We start from the raw sequence: 13,127 nt of genomic DNA, 5'->3' as shown, positions 1-13,127 counted from the left end.
TTTTTTTTTTTTTTTTTTTTCCAAGGGCTTTGCTGTAAATCAACCAAACTCCCGAGAGAACATCGTCTCTGTACAGCAGTGGGAGCCCCTGCTGCAGCTGGGCATGAGGACAGGAATGAAGCCGGGTGGAGCACAGCCCTGGGTGGGGGGACCCTGCTCTCTACGGGGCAATGAATAGCCCCTCTGAAAATCACATTTTAGGGTCCCTGCAGTCAAACCACCCGCCACACCCCTCTCCTCCGCAGCCACAGCGTGGAGAGCAGCATCCCCACGGGACTGCCACTTCCCAGGAGCTGTGTCATGGGGCAGGAGGTCAGGATGTGGCTACCCCATCCCAAACAGCAGATTTGTGCCAAGAGAGATCCATCTCGGGGCTCTGCCCATTCAGAGCTCAGCAACCTCCTCTGCAGGTAGGACCAGCCAGTGGGCAGCCCTGTGTCCCCCTGTTTTTGGGGCTCCTGCCCCTGCTCCTGGGCTGAGTGTGAGTGTTTACTCAGTGCCTTTCTCACCGCTCACAGCATGGCAGGAGTTATTCAAAGGCAGGCGGAAGCGAGCGCAGCAACTGAAACAACAATGAAAAGGAAACAGAGCTCGAAAAATTCTCCGTTCATAAATCAACTGAACTGCAGGTGATCCCTGGGCATGAGCGAGCTGAGGCAGAGACACGGCTCGGCTCGGCATGGCCAGCAGCCAGGCAGGCTCCGGCCCCCCAGGCAGGGGTGGGGGAGCTGGGATTTCCCAGGGTGGTCCTGAGTGATGCCGGGGTCGGTGTCCATGTCCCCGGGGCTGCACATCAGGGACTTTGAGGCAGGTGAGGTGCAAGCATTTCTGGATTTATTTTTGTTACATATTTTTTATTATGCATCTGGGTGAGAAAGGTGAAGCTGTGCTGGGTGGAGTGGGTTTGTGGGGTCAGCATTGCGCGCACACGCACAGGCACACGCCTCCTTTCCAGGCCAGAGGAATGCAAAAAGCCCAGGGATGTGATGAAGTGCAGGGACTGTGCCACAGCCCATGGTGGCCAGTGGACTGACGGGATAGGGTAATTTTGGTGCTTGAGGCATTGCAGAGCAGCCCTATACTCTTTATTCATCTCCATGTCTGCCTTTTTGGGTTGAAATTCATCACTTTGGAAGCAGAGAAGCCAAAAAGGTGTGGGTGAGCATGGCTGCAGTCTGTGGCTGTGCCATGGGACATGTTGGGGTTAATGGGAGATGATCCAGGGCTCTCGGCAGCATCAGGCCATGGCTCCTTGCTGGGATCTCATAAAAGCTTTTTCCTCCTTAGGAAACAGAGCTGCTGGATTGGGACGAGCTCCCCAGTGCTGGCAGCATCTCTGCACGGGCAGGGGATGGGCATGGTTGGAAAAAATCTCTCCCTCTTGCCTCCAGTTGTGTCCTGCAGCATCTTGCTGCAGGCAGCATAGGGGCCAGTTTGGACAAACCTAGCTGTCCCCTCCTAGTTGTCCCCTTTGCCAGCTCCTGTAAGCTGAGACCCAGTCCTGGGGACACCAAAAGAAACTTGTGCTTTTGGGACCAGTGGATGGCCCCAAGGACCAGGCTGGTGGCAGTGGGCTGACCTTACAGCAGAGGAAATGACCCAGTCGTGTTCCCCACAGTGGGAAAGCCAGGAGACATTGCATGTCCCCCTCTGCTGCTATCTGTTCTCCCTCCTGTGAATTCACTGTCATCTTGTCTTTTGGCAGAGCTGGAAAACTGGGAGACCACCGTAAATAAATCCTGTGTCTTTAAGCCGTTTTGTACAGTACAAGAAAATGCACTCGTTGAATTACAGCTTTTTAATCAAATACATGTAACCATGTCACTTAAAGTGCTCGCGAAAAGCAAGGGAAAAAAAAAACCCCAACACAATTGGAAGAGCACGATATTAAAACCAGCTGCCTGCTTACCCCCACCACAGTTAATAGTTTTTGAATGTTCTGAATGAGAGAGAAACCAGAGCCAAGCTCCACTTTCATGTCCATCTTTCTGATCAAGCCCTGCCAGACGGGGGGAGCCGGGCAGCCTGGCACAGAGGTGCGGGATGCGGGAGAGCTGCGCTCCCTTGTCCTCCCGCTCTGCCCATCCCTTCGGGCTTTCTGCTGTGGTGATGGGATGTGGGAGCCCTTCCTGCAGGCAAAGCAGTTCTGCCTGGCTGGGACCCAGCCTGGAGATGAGAGCACAGGTTGCCCAAGCCATGCAGAGGTGAGGATGCTGCTCTGGGACATCTCCACCATGTTGTGTGCCCCCTCCTGACCAAATTTAACACAATTCTACCTCTTGATGCTTCTTCCTGCAAGCTGGCATCACTGCTTGTCCCCGAGGCACTGCTCTACCCACAGCATCCCTTCCTCTGAGCATGCCATAGTGTCACATCTCCGTGCCCCATTCCCTTGGGACACACATGCCAGGACCTCCTCAACGCCTGCCTCCGGCCTCGCTGGCCACCGACCCCCCGCCCGGCACAGCCTGCCAACCACCCGAGCTGTGCAGTTCCCCCGCAACGTGGACCAATGCTCATTAAGCATGAGGCAGAGACCACCAAATATGTCAAAACACACTTAAAATTTATTGTTTCATACCATACTTTTGAGTCTCTTGAACGCCGGCCAGTGTTTCTCCCTCTCCGCGATGGGGCCTATCTGCTGTCACCGACGCTTTGCGTATATGTATAGCCCGCTCGCTTGCTGGCTTTTCTTTCCCTCCCCCTTCTTTCTTTAAATGCAAAATACAAACAATTGATGGAAAATGTACATTTGTTCCATATGGGACGGTCGGAGCGTGGAGAGGAGCCAGCAGAGGCATTTTTAGGCAGACTCCTCTCTCCAGCGGATGGCTGGATGGCTTCCCAGAACGGCCCCGCGCGGCCCGGCCTGACTCTCCTGACGAGCTTCAGACGCTCTGTGACGCTCCCACGATGGTGGGGGGGATGTGATTCAGTTCCCTGAAGGGATCAACCTCCCTGGGCTGCCGAGCACAGGAGGAGGGAGAGGCTCCCACCAAAACCGCTGCGATATCCTGGAAGGGTTGAGCTCAGCTGAGCGGGAGACGATGGGGAGACTTGTCTTAGAACTTGCGTAGGAAGTTGAGTTAGGCTGGTTGGGTCATGTTGGGTTAGGTAGGCTCAGTTGGGTTGTGTTGGGTTAGGCAGGCTCAGTTGGGTTGTGATGGGTTAGGCAGGCTCAGTTGGGTTGTGTTGGGTTGTGTTGGGATAGATTGATTGGCTCCTTGGGATAGGTTACCTTGGATTGAGATTGGTTAGAATGGGTTAGTTTGGTTGGGTTGGTTTGGGTTGGGTTGGGTTCTTTGGGGTTGGGTTGACTGGGTTGGGTTATGCTGGGTTGTGCTGGGCTGGGTTGGGTTTGGCTGTGTTGCATTAGGTGGATTGGGTGGGATGGGTTGGGTCATGCTGTCTGGGTTGTGCTGTGCTCGATTGGATTGGACTAGGTGACTTCTGGAGAACACTCCCAACCTTTCCATGACCCTTTGGCCTCCTGGTACCTCACAGCATTGCTGAATCACCTCAGAAGGGAAGCACAAAGTGGTTCTGACAGATATTGTGGGGCTCAGTCAGCTCAGAGGCAGTGAGGAAAAGAAGCCCCCAAAGCCCCTCATGGCTCACACAATGAGGCCCAAACCTGCCTCCTTCACAGGGACCTGTCCTCCTCACAGGGCCTCAGCATGGTGCTAGGTGAGCAGATGTTGGTGTGGGGCAGGGGACTGAGGGTCCAGGCGCCTGTGGTGGCCCTAAGGCAGGGGAAGGGATGTGAGGGCTGGTGGGGGCAATGTTGTGAGCTAGGGGGAGACAACCAAGCTCCACAAGGGATGCAGAGGATGAACTTCACAGCAATAAAAGTGCTGAAGCGTTTCAGGCTGCACAGATTTCCCAGGGCACATTAAGGACTCCTTGCTGGCTTCTTTTCTTTTCTTTTGCAAAACCTGTAATATTTATGACATCCCAGCTCCTGTTCCCTGCAGGCAGCTGCCCTCCCCTGCCTGCAGAGAATTCCTGCTGCTGGAAGCAGAGCTGGGGCGGGCACCCAGCCTCACCCAAGTGTTCCTGCTGCCCGGCAGCTCTGGGCATGGCGCAGAGGAAACGGGGCCTTTCCTGTCTGCAAGGAGCACTGAGATTTCCAAACATTTCCTTTCCCAAACTGAGCTGCAAAGAAGAAAGTTGGGGAAGGCTTGGGAACTTTGCTTCTGCTTGACCAGGAAAGGTTGTTCTGGGAACATTTGAAACCTTTCTTTGCATTTCAACCTTTTCCCTTTGCTTAACCTCCCACCACAGAATGCTGTTACCTCTCCAAAGGTTTTGCCTTCCATCTAAAAAAACCTGGAAACTTTTTTTTTTTTTCCAATGCACTTTTTCTCGAGTCAGGAAATGTTTTGGAGCTGTTTCCCACAAACAGGTTTGGTTTTGATAAATCTTTTTTTTTTTTTCTGGAAGAGGGGGGAAAATATAAAACCCATCACTTGGTCTAAAGCAGCTGCCTGGTGCCATAGTGAGGAACCAGCATCGGCAGCATGTTCCTTTTCCTAGAGATGCTGAAGACCCAAAATACGGGGATCAAGAGGCTCTAATTCCCTGTTCATCCCAGCCAGCATGACCTCATCAGGGCTGTTATGTCAGTGTTCCCACTCCAATGGTGAGCTCTGGGCTGGGATGGCTGGGGCTGCTCTGGAGCTGCCACTTGCCACCCTGAGCATCCTGTTTGCCTCTGGCTGTGCCACAGCCTCAGCCTTGGGAACAGCGAGCCTGGAGCTGAACGCTGCCGGGCTGGGCTGGCTGGCACATGAGGTTTTAATATTCGGGTGGGTGATGTCATCGAGCGCTCCGTAACTCTGTAAAAAAATCCAGAACGTCTATAAAGCTGATCTGTGAACCTCCAGCAGAACACACACACACACAAAGACACACACACACACACATGCACACATGGAAAGGAACATGGGCACATGGAGGGATAAATACATGGAGATGCACACACACACACATGGATGCACCTACATGTGTGCACAGACATATCCACGGAGAGATGCACGCATGGATACACATGGAGAAACACCTGGATGTGTGTGCAGGCTCAGACACACAGAGGGACAACAAGAAAGATGCACAAAAAGGAGCAGCACACATGTGCAGAGGTGCTTACACTTGCACACGCACACACACACACAGAGCCTACCCAGATGCAGGCCCATGGATATCCAGGCATGTGCACACACACACAAAAATGCCTGCACACGTAGATAACGCACACAGGGATGGATGTGAGCATGGATGCATGCAGTGGTGCAGGGACACACGGGTGCTTGCACACCCATTCACACCGATGCTTGCACACATGCAGGTTTGCACAGGGACGTGTTGCACAGTTGCACACAGATAGAATCCACTGCCCCACTCCCCCAGGGGATACAGATGCCACCTGCCCATAAAGCCCAGGTAGGACCTGCCATCACCTCCCCCTCTCCCTGCATGCTGGGAAAGCCGGCAGGATGGGCTGTCAGGTTTTCCATTTACCTGTCAAGTACCTTCTCCATATTTCTGCCGTAACGACCTGCTAAAAGCCCCTCACTCCTCCTCCCCAGCCCAAAACCATCCGGCCTTGAGCTTTGGAGAGATTAAGTCATAAAAATCGGAAGGGGCTGTGCAGTAACAGCCCCAGCCTGAGCCATAACGGCAGTGAAATCATCCTCAAACTATGTCAGCTCCAGCCATTTCCAGTCCCACGTCACACCTGAGCCATTGGCATGCAGTGAAGGAAAACACTGGGGGATGGTTTTCTGGCCCCAGAGCAGCTGTACAGGGACAGGGGCAGGGGAAAGATAAAAATAATATATATATGTTAAAAATATATAAAAGTAACATATAAAAATATTGAAAAAAATTAAAATATTAAATATGAAAAACATAAAATAAATTCTACTGTATAAAAATAATACAGATAAACATAGAACTGATGTATTAGATATGAAACAAGATATAAAATTATAAAAATAATATGTAAAATAAGTGATGTAGTTAAAAGCCATCAAGGTGCCAGCACCCTTCACAAGGACCCAGCATCTCTCCCAGGTTCAGCTGAGCCTTCTGCCCTCCTGATGGAGTCGGATCAGCCCCTGTGCCAGCAGTTTCACCAAACCCTGCATTTGGAGGGGGATAAATCCTGTCCAGGCCATGGCTAAACCACGAGGCTGCAGCAGTGACTGTGGAGAGGTGGAGGATTTTTTTTCCTCTCTCCTTTCCCTTCTCTTTTGTTTCCCTGTGACCTGGGGTAGGGCTGGCCAGCGAGGTGGGGCTTGCACAGTGGCTGTGGCTTCAACGTGGTGTACCCTTGGCGCAGTTATGGATGGGAATGACTGTCCATTGCAGCTTTCAGTACCTGCTGAACCCCACAGCAGCATCTGGGACATGAATCACAGCGTGGTTTGAGTTAGAGAGAACCTTAAGGGTCATCAAGTTCTAACCCCCTGCCATGGGCAGGGACATCTTCCACTAGACCAGGCTGCTCCAAGCCCAATCCAACCTGGCCTTGGACATTTTCAAGAATGGGGCAGCCATAGCTTCTCCAGGAACCTGTGCCATTGCATCACCACCCTCATTCTAAGGACTTCTCATATCTAATCTAAATTGACCCTCCTTCAGTTGAAAAAGCATGATGAGCTGGCACAGCTGAACCACGGGGACAGAAGGGAATTTCAGCTGCAGAAAAGTGACTTCGTGTTTTCTCCATGGTGTGATGGACAGCGGCTCTCCCCAGCACGGCGAGCAGCTGGGCGAGGACCGGCCTGCTCACCGCTGCTTTGAACCGCAGGAAGTGACCGCATCCATGCCTGGAAGGTACCTGGAAACTGGGAGCTGGAAAATAACTCAGGGCTTTCTTCTTCTCCCCCCCTCCCTCATCTCCTTCCTCCCAGGCCGCTTCGGGGATGGAGCCCATAGCCGGCTGCTTCCTTTCATAGTCATCGGCGGCACAGGATGCTTCTCATTTGGTGTTGTGTTTGTTTGCTGCAGCGCGGGTTCTGGCACCCGCCGGGCGCCCGCCAGCCCTCCCGTGTAGGTAGTGAGGTCATTTTTCCATGTATTCCCCCTTTTTACATACTGTATATGGAAAGACAATGAAGCGCCTTTGTGGCGTTCCATGGGAACGCGTCGCCAGCCCCCGGAGTGGTCCCGTTTATTAGCGCTTCACATTCAACAACAACAAAAAAAAAAGTGAGTCAGGATTGAGTCCTGTTAACACTAATGTGAATTTAATTTAGGAGAAGCTTGAAAATTAATGTCATTTGTTAAATATCCATTTCCCCTAAAAGGCAATTCTTTGCCAACAACAACAACAAAAAACCTCTTCTTCTATTCAATTTTTAATTTTTTTTTTAAAACAGCCTTTTTTGGCGATATCAGCCTGGTTTAAATCACTAGGCGCTCAAGGAACGGATGCCACCGGGTTTTAAGCAACAGATTGTTGTTCCTCCTTTTCAAATTGAACAAAAAAGCTCCCCGTAAATCACACAGTGATTCACAGGAGGGGGATGAAGCTCCAGCAAAGCACCAGCAGCTCCGAGCAGGATCCGGCTGGGCATGGTGATGGCTCGGTAAGATCCGCCGCTGCTGGAGCCGGGAAGCAGCCAATGAAGGCCAGGAGGAGGAAAGGCTCCGCTACACGGAGTTTTCTTCCAGCTCCGAGGACTGGAGAGAAAGCATTGGAGCAGCCTGGCTCTATTTTTGGGGGGTTTCATGGGAAAACAGGGTGAGCCATGGGGACCACGCATCGGTGCGCTGCCAGCCTGCCAAAACAATGACCACACCAAGGCTTGTTTCAGAGGAGGATATCACATGTTTTATTATATTTTAATCTGAGAACAGCTGCCTTTCTTGCTGGGAGCATCTCCAGGCGGCACGGCGCGGTGCTGTGGGGCTGCCACCAGAATTCCATCCCATCCCATCCCATCCCATCCCATCCCATCCCAAGCCACCGTCCTGTGCCGAGCCGAGCAGAGCCGCGCTCGCAGAGCCTGAGGCGGCTGACGGGGCGGGCGGGCGGCAGCTTGGAAATTAATACATTTGCCAGGTTGTCAAAACATTAATCAACGGATACAAAAATCTGGAAATGGTTGGGACAACATGTATTTGCGGAAAATATGTGTTCACACAACAAGCACACAAGATGGGAACAATTATATGAAGATGTTTTAATAATTAACCAGAATAAAACAGTTTGCTCTCCATACAGTTCTAGACAATAAAAGTGTTTGCAGTCATATTTTTCTTTTGTACAAAATTCCAGTCAGTTGTTCCTCAATATTTACATTAGCATTCCCTTTTCACAAAATATCTCCTTTTTTCCCCCCTTCCTTTTTTTTTTCTTTAAATCCAGCTTTGCTACATAAATGCTTTAGATCTCATGGATATCCCTTGATTTCTTTTTAAAAAGTCTAATAAAAAAACCCCAAAAGACATTAAATACCATTTTATATATAAAAATGCTTAGTAAAAATATAGTTTTGTTGCCCAATTAAAATATATTGCTGAGAATACAGTAAAAACTGTCCTAAAGCCCACCCCTAATGGGTGCCGACTCTTTAACAGCCCTGGCAAAGTCTTTCTAAAAGCTTTTTCCCCCCTAAAAGTTTGCCTGTCCTTGGGTTAAATACTGGGGACAGGTCACACTTTGGCTCATCCTGGTGTGATTGTTTCAGGCAGGATTTACTGGAATTGGGTTGAAAATGCCCCTTGGAGCTGGTGGGAGCTGGAGATGTGCCCTGCCGAGGGCTGGAGCGGGGAGCACAGCGGGGAAAGGCGTCTATCTGTGTTATATAGTTATACGGTATATCAGTGAGTTCAGCACGGTCTGTCTCTAAAAAAACTTAAAAAAATCAAAATAAAAAAGAACAAACAAGAAAGCGATGCATTTAATGAGATACTCTAAATATGATGGAGCTCGTGGTTAAAGGAGGATGGCTTTTTGTTTTTTAGAGGAGAGTCGGGGCTCTCCTGGTGCGCGCATTGGATGGTGGGGTCAACCTAACCGGTGATGCAGGGGCTATAGTAAACAGCACTGCTGGCATCGGACAGGGCAGATATCAAACTGCTCTCCTCACAGGAGATGCTTCTAGGAGTCACTTTGGACAGGGAGACATGGTAAGGGAGGCCCGAGGCTTCGGGACGAGTCCTGCTCATGTTCAAATACTGGTCAAACTCATTGCGGTCAACGTCTGTCCAGAGCTCGGTTTGGTTCAAGTGATCCACGCTCTCCATGTGGTGGGCTTCAGGAGGGGGCGACAGCTGGCCCAGGTGGGCGGAAAGCCCGTTCTGAGTTCCTGAGCACATCTGGTTGTAGTAAAGGCTGGACGGATGGGGAGTCCTCATGGCGTCGGCCAAGTGTGAGGGGGTCTGAGTGTAGGGCACGGCCACGTCCCGCCCCATGCACTTCTCCTGGGGAAACTCCATCTGGTGATGGTGGTGGTAGCTGCGAAAGGGCATCATGTTGCAGTCATCCTGCATGTGCGGGGGGAAAAACGCCGGCTCGGTCTGTTCCAAGACATCCAAGGGAGACATCTCAGGAGTTGGCAAGCCATAGTTTTCAATATCCGACCCCATGGAGTGGAGTTCTCTGAAGTGGTTAAGTGGGGGAGGCTGGGGGTGGCCCGGCTGGCTGCCGCCATGGTGACTCATGCTGAAGTTGTCACTGCAAGGCTGGGAAAGGTTATGCAGGAGGATATTGGGTTCCATCCTCTTGATTTTCTTGGCTTGCTTCTTTCTCCTTGGGCGGTATTTGTAGTTGGGGTGATCCTGGAGATGCTGGATTCGCAGGCGCTCTGCCTCTTCCACGAAGGGACGCTTGTCGCTGGCGCTCAGCGCTTTCCATGACTGGCCTGGAAGAGGAAAGAGAAGCTCTGTGAGAGTGGCTCAGTCACCTGGCACTGGCCAGGGCAGGGGGGCACCCAGGGAGAGGCAGCCCAGGGGTGAAGGGCTCCTGCAGACGGCTTGGCACCTGAGCGGGGTCGCACTGCTGGCAGCAGGAAGGGCTGGGGAATGGGTTCCCAAGCCAGGCTGTTCCCTTGTCCCAGAAGGAGAATCCAGCAGTGCCCAGCACCTCAGTGCTGTGGGAGAATGGGGCTGCATGGAATGGGAACCCCTCTGCCAGGGCTGGGGATTCTACCTCCCACGGCCCTTTGGTACAGACCACAGTCCCTGCTTCCCTGCATCTCAGAGCGTGCACCTCTGCAGAGCAAATCACCCATCCCAAAAACTCACAGCACCATATCCTGGATCACACATCCTCACACGCTGCAGCCCCGTGTCTCTGCATCCTGCTGCTCTGTCTGGCCATATCCTGCTTCCCGTAGTCCCGCATCCTGCAGCTCCATTTACCCATATCCTGCTTCCCGTGTTCCCACATCCCGCATCCTACAGTCGTGCATCCCGCATCCTGCAGCCTGTATTCCCATATCCTGCATCCCTGCAGCTGTGTACCGCTCAGCCCTGCATCTCTGCATCCCTCAGCCTGTTTCCCTGAGATGTTTCCTTGCATCTTGTCTACATGCAGGTCTGTATCTTCACATCCTCATATCCCACAGCCCCATAGTCCCACATCATGTAACATCGCATCCCACAGCCTGAGTCCTGCATCCAAGAGTTGTATCCAAAAGTCCTGCATCCTTACAGCTCGCATCCCTGCAGCTCTGCATCCTTGCAACCTGCAACTGGTAGCCCTTCATCCCACATCCCTAAAGCCTGTGTTCTGCAGCTCTTTACCCTTGCAGCCCATAGCCCTGCATCCCCTAGGGGCTGTATCCCACAACACCCCATCCTTGTACCCTCATATCCTTGCAATCTGCATCCCACAGTCCTGTACCCTTGGAGCCTGGCTAGCAGAGCCCCATATCCTTGCATCCTTGTATCTGTGCAGTCTGCATCCCACAGCCCTGGACTCAGCACACACCCCAAATCGCTGTACTGCTCCATCCCACACTCCCAGCCCTGAATCCCTGTACCTCAGCAGTTCCCATCTCCAGCTCTGTAGCTCTGCATCCCACTGCCTTGGGCTATCAGAACCAAACCTGCCTATCCCTACACCCCCAGCCCTGTACCCCAACATTCTGAGCTCTGTACCCCTGTATCCTGCAGCCCTGCACTCTCGCAGCATCATCCCCAGACCTGTATCTCTGTATTGCTGTATTCCCAGCCCTGTACTCCCACATCCCTGTCTCTCAGCTCGATATCCTCCCCATCCCACAGCCCTGTATCCTTACAGCCTGGATCCCCAGCCCCACATCCCCGTGTCCCTGGCTCTGTAAACCCGCATCCCACAGCCCTGTACTCTTGCAGCCCGTATCCCCAGCCCCGTAACGCAGCATCCTCGCATCCCTAACTCCATACTCCCGCATCCCCAGCCCCGTAACGCAGCATCCCCGCATCTCCAGCTCCACACTCCCGCATCCCCAGCCCCGCTCCCCGCATCCCCGCGCCCCCAGCCCTCCTCCCGCTCCGCTCCCGCTCACCCAGCATCTTGCTGAGCACGGCGTTGTGCAGGTCGGGGTTCTGCTGCGCCAGCCGCTTGCGCTCATCCTTCGCCCAGACCATGAAGGCGTTCATGGGCCGGCGGATGCGGGAGTCCTCGGCGGCCTTGCCCTCGGGGCGGCCGGCCGGGGGGCTGTATCCATAGCCCGGCTCGGGGCTGGGCGTGCGGCTGGGGGCCGCGCCGGGGGCCGCTCCGCCGGGGCCGGGGCCGAAGGCGAAGCCGGGCTCGGGGCTGGGCGTGCGGCTGGCGGGGGAGGCGGCTCCCGGGGGGCGCGGGAAGGCGAGCCCGGGCTCAGCGGCCGGCACGGCGGCGGTGACCCATGAACAGTCGCCCCGGGGTTGCGATATCTCCTCTCGGCAGTAGTTAGACTCAGATATATTCATTCCAGCTAGACAGCACTTTGTGTCCGACCCGAGCGGGTGCCGGAGAGAGAATCGGGATTCCTGCCGCGTCCCACCGGGTCCAGCACCGCCGAGCAGCCGCCCGCAGCTCGCTTCCCTCGCCTGCCTTCGGGGGACTCGGGCTCGCCTGCGTTTGTTTTGGTTTCTTTTCTTTTCTTTTTTTTTTTTTTTCCCTATCTTTTTTTGGTTTTTTCCCCCCTTTCCCCCCCAAAAAAAACTTTTGGGATGATGCTGGGCTGGAAGGGGCAAAATATAGCCGGGCTGGACCAATCAGCGGGGCGAGGGGAGGAGGAGGAGGAGGAGAGGGAGAGGAGGAGGAGATGAGGGGGAGGAGGAGAAGGAGGAGGAGGAGGAGGAGGAGGGAAGGGGGGCGTCCCCAGGCACCAGCAGGAAGAACCACCCGGGGAGGGCCGAGCTGGGACCGGTGTGGAAGCTTCTTCCCCGTTCCCTTCTGTCCAAGGAGAAGGGTTGTTACATTTTTCTCTCATTCTTTCTAATTTTTTAAAATTTTCTCTTTCTTTCTTTCTTTCTTTCTTTCTTTCTTTCTTTCTTTCTTTCTTTCTTTCTTTCTTTCTTTCTTTCTTTCTTTCTTTCTTTCTTTCCTTCTTTCTTTCTTTCTTTCTTTCTTTCTTTCTTTCTTTCTTTCTTTCTTTCTCTCTTTCTTTCTTTCTTTCTTTCTTTCTTTCTTTCTTTCTTTTTCTTTCTTTCTTTCTTTCTTTCTTTCTTTCTTTCTTTCTTTCTTTCTCTCTCTCTCTCTCTCTCTCTCTTTCTTTCTTTCTCTCTTTCTCTCTTTCTCTCTCTCTTTCTGTTTTCCTGTCTTTCTTTCTCTCGGTCTTTATTTATGTCTTCTTTATGGTTTTGTGTTTTTTTTTTTTTTTTTTTTTTTTTTTTTCTATTTGCAAGCCCCTTTTCTGCTCGCTGTGCCCTTGCAGGGAAGCAGGGATCAGGGAAGCAGGGATCAGGGAAGCAGGGAAGCAGGGATCAGGGAAGCAGGGATCAGGGAAGCAGGGATCAGGGAAGCAGGGAAGCAGGGATCAGGGAAGCAGGGATCAGGGATCAGAGAAGCAGGGAAGCGCTCAGCTTCGCCTGCCAGGCTGTGTGCAGCAGCACAGGGATCTTCAGGGCTCGGCATTTATTTTTCTTACGGCTGACTCGGTGTGTGTGTTTTGGCCAGCGTTCCCCATCCGGGGCTGGGAGCA

The 13,127-nt window shown here is 52.7% G+C and overlaps 1 protein-coding gene across 1 annotated transcript; it reads right to left on the bottom strand.

Moving 5' to 3' along the window:
* Window positions 1-7,982: 7,982 nt before the first annotated feature.
* SOX18 (SRY-box transcription factor 18) lies at window positions 7,983-12,035 on the bottom strand. The gene is made up of 2 exons (XM_054274643.1): window positions 11,508-12,035; window positions 7,983-9,878 (listed from the first exon to the last, which is right to left on the bottom strand). The coding sequence occupies exons 1-2, from the start codon at window positions 11,908-11,910 to the stop codon at window positions 9,028-9,030; spliced, it is 1,254 nt and encodes a 417-aa protein (XP_054130618.1). The 5' UTR covers window positions 11,911-12,035; the 3' UTR covers window positions 7,983-9,027.
* Window positions 12,036-13,127: the final 1,092 nt, after the last annotated feature.

Source organism: Melozone crissalis, unplaced genomic scaffold (genome assembly GCF_028551555.1).
Source record: "Melozone crissalis strain CALT ecotype California unplaced genomic scaffold, PUWL_Pcris_2 ptg000017l_1, whole genome shotgun sequence".
NCBI lineage: Eukaryota > Metazoa > Chordata > Aves > Passeriformes > Passerellidae > Melozone > Melozone crissalis.
This window is presented reverse-complemented; position numbering and strand designations above follow the sequence as displayed.